The sequence below is a fragment of the Canis lupus genome, chromosome X (genome assembly GCF_011100685.1).
Source record: "Canis lupus familiaris isolate Mischka breed German Shepherd chromosome X, alternate assembly UU_Cfam_GSD_1.0, whole genome shotgun sequence".
Taxonomy (NCBI): Eukaryota; Metazoa; Chordata; class Mammalia; order Carnivora; family Canidae; genus Canis; species Canis lupus.
This window is the reverse complement of record NC_049260.1, coordinates 47,909,405-47,918,207: the sequence shown is the minus strand read 5'-3', so window position 1 is coordinate 47,918,207 and position 8,803 is coordinate 47,909,405. Positions and strand designations below refer to the sequence as shown.

Genomic DNA, 8,803 nt, shown 5'->3' with positions numbered 1-8,803 from the left:
AGAAGAGGGATGGGCAGGAAAACTTAGCCAAATGAGTCTATCTCACAAACTCTTAAGGAATTCCTTCTAAGAAATATATAAAAGGAGCACACAGTCTTCATGAAGCCCCATTCAGGGATATGGCTGAATATGTTCCCCAACATGGGGAGGTCTTTATGTACTGAAACAGAAATTATTGTGTTTATACATCCCAGCTTCCTCTCTTGCCCCATGTTACTGTAATGTAGTTTTATCACAACTTTACCCAGGTAAGGGAAAGATTATGATCTACTCGTGCCATGCCATATTGAGGAAACATAAAATGGAGATAAAGTCAAGATATTAGCCATAATTTCTGGAGTTTAAAATATTTTTATTAATAAAACATACAATAATCAAACATAAGATTGCTTAGTACCCAAGCACACAGCCTGCATGGCTGCCACAGAAAGAGAGTCCCATTGGCTTAGAGCAGAGAATCCTCTATGTGGCTATGCTAACTCAAACAATTCTCGAGTATCTCCAGGTGCATAACAGAGTTGTATATGAGAGATTGCTCATGATCATAGCCTTGAAGCTATGGCTCTGGAGCAAGAACTAATATAAATTAGAGGAAAAACCAGGCGTTCCTCTACAGGACTAAAAGAAGGGGGCACAAACATAAGACTAATAGAGACTAAAGCTTAATATACTGTCCTATAATTTCTTTAAACAGTGACATAAAATTTTATCAATCCCTTCATTGCAGTTTCCTTTTCCCAACACACAAAAAAGGAGTCAGTTTCTGAAACTACTTTCCCACTGTAACCTTCTGTCAAAAAACAGGAATGGACACCACTAGGGACTTTCTTCCTCTTCTTGTTCAGCAATACAATGAAAACAGCACTGCATACAACATATTTATAAGGTAATGTCCAACACAACTACTTGCACTGACCTCAGAAAACATCTCCTGGAAGGGAAGGAGAGTTTCTTAACAGTTAACAAAATAGCCTCTTTCCCCCTGCCCTACCACCAGAAAAAGGAAATGGAAGGTAAAACCAGTGTTTGAGAATCAAAGAAATATCCTGTCACTGGTATAAATTCTATCCTTTTCCATCCCACTTTCGTCCTTATCTATATTATTTTAAAGTACAGTAAGAAGGGAAAAAGAAAAATGTAACTGGTAAAGTTGAACTGGCCAAAGCCTGAAGGGCTCTGGGAAATTGCCATTGTGTTTCCAACAATTTTACATGTAAAGTGATCCAAATAAAGTTAGAATAAGGCAAAATTCACCTTTAGAAACAATGGATTGTGCCTACATATTCATTTGGGCCCTTCTGTGGTTCAAGTCTGGAAACAGATGAGAATCCTACAGTTAGTAATAAAGTGAATGTGGGGGAAGGAAGAGAAGAAATAATATTATGTCTTGTGACCACTCTTCAATTATCCTTCTTATTGACTCAAATTTAGCTCTTTGTGACCCAGGAAGTCTAATTTTCTCCTTTTTCTTGGGTAAATTAGGGTACAAGAGTTATTATCATAGTGATGATCATAGTACTTTGTTGTTCATTTAAGGATCTCCCATTATTTTTGCCAGTGTCTATTAATGAGATCCTCACACTTTTGTGAGGTAGATTTTTAGATCCCCATTTTGTAGATGGGTTAACTGAGGCACAAAGAGGTGATGTGACTTGCCCAAGGTCAATGACGTGAGAAACAGGAAAAATATGGAGAGAGGTAATTTAGGGTAGCACCTGTATTGTAGAAAGCCACACTTATCAGTGAGAAAAAGTGCTAAGTGTTTCTTTTGATTGGACACACCTACTCTCTTCTGTGTTCATCTGTCTCTATAAGTATTAGTACACTGTGAAGTATCAATAATTTCTCTTTGCTTATTCAATGTTGGGTCAATTTCCAATGTTGGTTCTTGAGAAAACTTTTTTTGGGAGCAGGATAGACTCCAAGTTCCTGGAACTTAGAACGCAGAAATTCCAAATTCCTGAATTTTGCAGATCACTTGGTCTCAAAGAGCTGTTAGAGTTCCGAAAATGTTACTATTATGTATTTAAACACTATGCTCTAGCTGTTTCTCACAGTCACAGGTTAACAATCAAGATGCCACTATACATGTATACTGGAATTGAACAATTAAGTATATGGATAGCAGAGTGTGGGAGCCAGGTCTCTCACTGTTGGATTGGGAGGCTATAGAAAAACAAAGGTAAAAATTTAGAATGAACCATTGGTAATGGATTGGAGTTGACGACATCAGTATAAGCTCATGTTCAGCTTAATAAAGATATGGATGATTACAGATAGAACATTTCTAGATATGTGTATACATGGGTCATTGTACATACATATATTTCTTTGCTCTGTCAGTTGAGATAACCTATAAGCAACAATGGCCAAAAGCAACAAGCATACTTAATGTTCAGGTCTTGGTTTCTAACAAAATTCTCTAGTAAAAGGAATCAGTACGCCTTAAATAACTGGTTGCTTATAGAAGTGGATAAAAAATATGAGTAAATTAGATCATTTTGTAGTGCTAGAAGATAAGGATGTGCTAAAAAAATTGATAAGGGCATGTGAAAAGGACTCAAGTGTCAACCCAAAAGAGTGTCCAATGGTCAAAGCTGGAACAATTGAGAAACGAAATAAATTTGTATTGGATTTATAACTTAAAGTATAAAATAAATATCAAAGGATCCCTACTAAAACAAATAAATAATTTCATGAATAAGTATATGAGTGAGAAAAGACAAATATTTCATGCAAAGAATTCCAAATAATTTATGTAGATACTCACTCAAGGATGTGGTGCATAATGCACCAATGTTTAAGTGTAGGCTTCATATAGTGACTTCCTTCCAAAAAGTATAGCATGGAGATGGGGACAGGAAAGGTACAGAGGAGAAATCTGGCAAACACCATTTCAGCCAGATGATCAATGTTAGCATCAAGAGTGTAAGTCATGCTAATATAATGTGATGCAAAGGGCAGTTTACCTGTATAATCTTCTTCCCCCCAAACCCATAACCTCAGTTTAATCATGATTTGTCATCAGACAAATCTAAACTGTGAGACATACTCTTCAAAACCTTCAAGGTCATAGGAAACAAGGGAAGTCTGAGAAATTGTCACAACCAAGAGAAGCCTCAGGACGTATGACTATTAAATGTGATGTGCTATCCTTAATAGGATCCTAGAACAGAATAAGGAAATTAGGTGAAACTCAGGCAATCTGAATAAAGTTCAGATTTTAGTTAAAAATAATAATGTATCAATATTGCTTTATTACTTGTAACAAATGTAGCATACTAATGAAAGATGTTAATAATAGAGACAACTAGATATGGGTTATAGTGAAACTCTCTGTACTATCTCCACAATTTTCTATAAATCTAAAACAGTTCTAAAGTTAAAAAATTATTTAAGAAGATCTTATACCATATGATTTTAATCATGTGGAATTTAAAAAACAAAACAGATGAACATATGTGAGGCAGGGGAAAGAGAGGGAAACAAACCATAAGGGACTCTTAAAGACAGAGAACAAACTGAGGGTTGATGGAAGGAGGTGGTGGGGGATGGGCTAGATGGATGATGGATATTAAAGAGGGCACTTGTTATGATAAGCACTCAGTGTTGTATGCAAGTGATGAATAATTGACTTCTATTGCTGAAACCAATATTGCACTGTATGTTAACTAACTAGAATTTAAATAAAAATTTTAAATAGGAAAAAATCAATGCAAATAAGTTTTACAAGCCTAAATCTCAAAACCCTTTTTTTCTTATCATAATTCACTCCACCTAATCTACCCAACCAGTTCACATTTTTCATAGTTTTTCCTGAATTTTTCAATCATAATTATCAATCATCTGCAGATGGACAGATTCCACTGCAGCAAATCCCAGAATATTATCCAACCTTATCATACAAGGCCATTTTCCATACCTTAGGCAACTGTCCACATAATGGTCCTTTGATAGCATGGGCACAGTAAATTAAATTAATTCCAATTGTTACCTAAGATAGTTCCTTTCCATCTTGCTGTTTATTTAGCAAAGTTATATGTGGTTTTGGTGCAGTATTGGATTGTACTCTATTTGGATCCCTGTACTCTATGAAGTACTCTAAATGCATTTAGACATATTTCCTAAAGAATATGCAAAGAATTGGAAGTATTTTATCATTATTTAGAGGGGAGAGGTCAATAAGAATAGGGTTGGAAATGTTTCGTAACAATAAACAATAAAGCGTGAACAAAGTCCTACATTATTTTGAATGGAAAAAATTGAATAAAGGCTTAAGGATGTCAGGGATACCAATATTTAGAATCTTAACTTGATCATCTTAGTTAATACAACAGTATGATTGATAGCCTTTATTTATTAGTAGATTATATGCTCAATGCAAAAGATCCTGAGGTCTGAGGAGCACTGTTCAGTTATGAACTTTGGAAAAGCAGACTCAGGATCAATTCTCTGGAGAAAATGGGTAAGCCCTTTGACTCTACTGTGAAATACCACATCAACTACTCAATTATAAGCTTAAATTCACTTGTTATGGAAATTCACAATCTGTCTTACAGCTACATAGAAGTTACCTTTAACAGACTGGTCCTAGGTATTTCCTAGGGCTTTATCAATTAATTTACAGTGGGAACTTGCATACTAAAAGTCAGAGGAAAGCCTATAACAAAATAGCAATAGTATTAAACAATAGTATTAAACAATATATATCATTTGAAAAATACACAGCCCTTGAATTTATGAGGGTTTGTGGTCTGGAAATACACTATAAGATGAAACCAGGTAAATCAAATCTGAGATATTATAGAAAGTGTTTGAATAGAAAAATTGTGTGCCTAATGTTATATGTCAATGGCCACAAGCACATTTTACTTACTGTTTAATCAACTGTAAATGATATACTATGAGTGGTCTAAAGTTTTCTGAAATAAAACATGAAATTGGATAAATACTGCATCCAATCATGTACAATTTTCTTTAATTTAGTTTTACAATATGATCCCTGGGAGAATGGGTATGCAGATATATAAGGCCTCAATGAAATATCTGCAGAAAGAATATGACCCATATATGTTTCATCTGTAAAATATGAACGATGTGTAGGACTAAGTTATTAATAAGATCCCTTTTTGGTACTAGAATTTTTCTATTTAGTCAGAATGGATGGTCTTGGGAGGTAGTAACCTAAAGTATTCACGCAGGGACTTGAATATCTACCAAGGAAAAGGGGTTCAATATGAAGACAACCTTTAGATCAGAGGCTGAATTTAAAGATAAATGAAGCAAAGCCCTCCTTGCCCCCAGGTAGAGGAAGTATGCCATGTGGAGGTAGATCTGAGGTCCAGGGCCTGGAACAGAGTTTTATGCCCAGAGACTGTTATGAAACAGTCTAGTTGGGTAACCAAACATGTATATTATGTAACCTGCCATAACAGCTACTGAAATGCTTAAGTGTTCATAGCACTTGCAGGACATCAAATGGCTTTTTGAGTCAGTTCTCCCTAAAATCCTTGTATAATCCATTTGAAATACAGGAATTCACGGTAATCATGCCATGGAATGAACACATTTGGTTTTCTTCCACCCCTTACCTCTGTATAACATGGCCCCAGTGTGTGATTTCTCATCATGCAATATGCTTATAGCAGTTGCTTTATGTAAACAAAAGAGTAAACAGTACAGTGCAACCTCTCCAGACATTCTCAACAGGCTGCCATTTGAATGGGGTCTGTGATTACAGTACTTTTGATATCCTATCCAAATAAATGTCCCCTCTATTGTCAGAATGATCCTGCTTTTGCTTGTTCCTATCCTTGCCCAACATAGTCTCCTGGAACACTTTTCTCCCTACTGGTGTGTCACTGTGCTTTGAATATTTATTTGTTCAAATTTAACATAATAGAGACGGTAACTGTGCAGCCAAATTGTTATCCTGAAGGAAGAGGAAGAAAAGAGGAGGAGAAGTAAGAGTAGTAGATCATTTCATTCTTTTTGATGGACTTGAGAAGAAGCACCAGCACTGTCTGAAAACTAAACTGTAAGAACAAATAGGATTAGATTTATAAAACCTTTGAGTTGGTCAGCTTATTCACTGAGAATGTGCCCTATATTCAGGACACAAATCCCTATAAAACTTACCAACCAACTAAATTGTTATGTCTTTTTTTCTGTTTAGGAACTTAAAAAAATAGTCATTTTAAGACACTACCAACCACTTTTAAGTACTGGTTCAAAAAAAAGGATAAGAATTCTAGAAAATAAGAGGAAAAAAATGGAATAAAAATGAGTGCATGTTTGTTTACAGCCTTGAGTTTTATTCTTATTTTGTTTTGGTAGGAAACTGTCTTATCATAGAGCAAAGGTGGGGTGGGGGAGTGGAGGGCAACTATGAGTTATGCACTGGAATTCAACCCATGGAAGGCTGAAAAATCAGGAGACTGGACAGTGGAGAGATGAATGTGGAATATGAGGAACCCCCATGGAATGGAAGATCATCTATCTTTCCCTACTGTCTCATCAACCTGGCTTAGTGAGTTGCTCTTACTTCATTTCCGAGGCAAGCTGAAGTCAAAGAAGAAAAGATGGTTAATGATCTCATTGTGCATGCATGCACATGCACAAAAAAAGACCAGTGCAGCTCCTCTAGTGCAGTCTATGCTGCTCACATGGTGTCATGGCGCCTGCGGTGCAAGGATAGGTGGTCAGAGCGAGAAAAGCTACGGTTGCAGCCTGTGCACTGGAAGGGCTTGATGCCAGTGTGCTTGCGAAAATGGCGGGTGAGCTCATCTGAACGAGCAAATTTCCAGGAGCAGCCATCCCAGGTGCATTTATAAGGCTTCTCTCCTAAAAGGGGGAATATGACAAAATGAAAGGAGTCAGAGAAGAGATGCTTGGATACTGGAAAGAGAACAGAGTATATAACCCTTTATCAAGGCTTTGGTCAAAATTTGTGGCAATCACTTTGAAGAAATGCTCTCTACCCTTATAGTAATACTAAAGAGAAGCCAACATGGCAGAAAGGAAACCACGTAGGTGCTGGTTGAAACAGACCTTTGCGTGTATTCTGGCTCTACTACATACTGGCTGTGTGACCTTAAATACGTCACTTCTCCCTGGTAGTCTGTTTTCTCATCTCTAAAGGGGGAAAAATATCTCACAGGATGTTTGAAACATCTTTTTATTTATTTATTTTTATCACAGTAAGCAATAAAACTTGGATCCAGGTCAGCCCCGGTGGCTCAGCGGTTTAGCGCCACCTTCAGCCCAGGGCCTGATCCTGGAGACCAGGGATCCAGTCCCATGTTGGGCTCCAAGCATGGAGCCTGCTTCCCCCTCCTCCTGTCTCTCTCTCTCTCTCTCTCTGTGCGCCTCTCATGAATAAATAAATAAAGTCTTAAAAAAAAACTTGAATCCAAACCCAGGCCTCTGTTACTTTTCACTATACCACATTATAGTAACCATTACTTCTCTTCTAATAGCTCCTAATCAATACTCAAAAATTAAACCATATACATAGAAAGAATGTGGTTCACTAGAATGGGCCCTCTGTTAAGGCTATAGGACTTCTTCTATGTAAGGTCAGACACTCAGGGGAATGGAATGGAATTAGAAAAAGCTCATCAAATTTGAAATAGCTCCATCCTTAGTATCTTTAGGTTGCATCTGATTTATGTATGAAATATGTATGCTCCAGATAGAAAGCTAAATGCAATAAAAGTAACATAAAAAACATTAACACAGTATGACCCCATTATGTTATATAGATCACACATCACATTTGGGATAAAGGTAATATCAATATTCTTAAGGGTAATTTATGAGAAATGATTACCAGTGAATGAATATGTGGAAAATGAGGATCAGAGAAGCAGAAAAATAACATTTCCTTTTTTTACCACCTTTCTGTATTGTTTGAATGTTTTAAAATTCATGATATTGTATCTTATAATAAAAATTTTAAAATTAAAATTTTAAAATAGATAAAAATCTCCCTACAGGGAGATTGATGGTTGGAAGTTGGTGATGAAGTAGGAGGACCCTAGGCTCACTTTGTCCAATGAATACAACTGGATAACCATCAAAACATGCTGAATAGCCTAGAAATTGACCTGAGGACTGGTAGAAAAAATGTCCTTAACTAAAGTTAGAGAAGAGACCACATTGAAGAAGGTAGAAAGTGAGAAGGGAGTTTGAGAGAGAAACGAATTGTGGCTGCTGTGGTGGAGAGGGATCCATGGCTATGGAGAAGGGCAAAAGTCTGACTAACACACAGGGGAGCACACAGGGAAAACAAATCCCCACAGCAATTGTCTTGGAAAACAAGAGGGATGGAATTTCCTGAGTTTTGCAACAAGCGGGGCTTAAAACTTGGAGTTTTAAAGGTCAGTGGACTTGGATGGCATAGAGCCTAGTGGGCACTGGGGCTGCTCCTAGAAAGAAGGCAGGCAAACAACCAATGGACATACAGCACAGAAACAATGACTAGAAGAGTGCTTAGGGCACAGACTGGGGAGGTTATTTACTCATCTCAGAGCCTATCCCAGAGTGGCAGTGTTTATAGAGAGACCCCTCTGGGAACAAAGGAACTGGCTGGTACCATTTCCTTCTCCTATCCCTCAACATAAGCACAAAGCCATCTGTGAGAACCAGCACAGTGCTTATACTCTGTATTTAACTGGCTTTTACCAAACCCCACCACCCCATGCTTTGGTGGAACCATCCCTTTCAGTCTAGCTTGCCTTAGTCCTAGCATAGTGGACCCCTTATCCCCAGAAGACTGCCTCAAAACCCTGCTCACATTGTG

General features: G+C 37.2%; 1 protein-coding gene across 1 annotated transcript in view; it reads right to left on the bottom strand.

Moving 5' to 3' along the window:
- Positions 1-6,293: 6,293 nt before the first annotated feature.
- KLF8 (Kruppel like factor 8) overlaps positions 6,294-8,803 on the bottom strand; it is a 96,111-nt gene continuing 93,601 nt past the window's right edge. Inside the window, exon 6 of the mRNA XM_038588794.1 lies at positions 6,294-6,843. Within this exon, the coding sequence (XP_038444722.1) occupies positions 6,662-6,843 (182 nt within the window). The 3' untranslated portion in view covers positions 6,294-6,661. The remainder of the gene's footprint in view (positions 6,844-8,803) is intronic.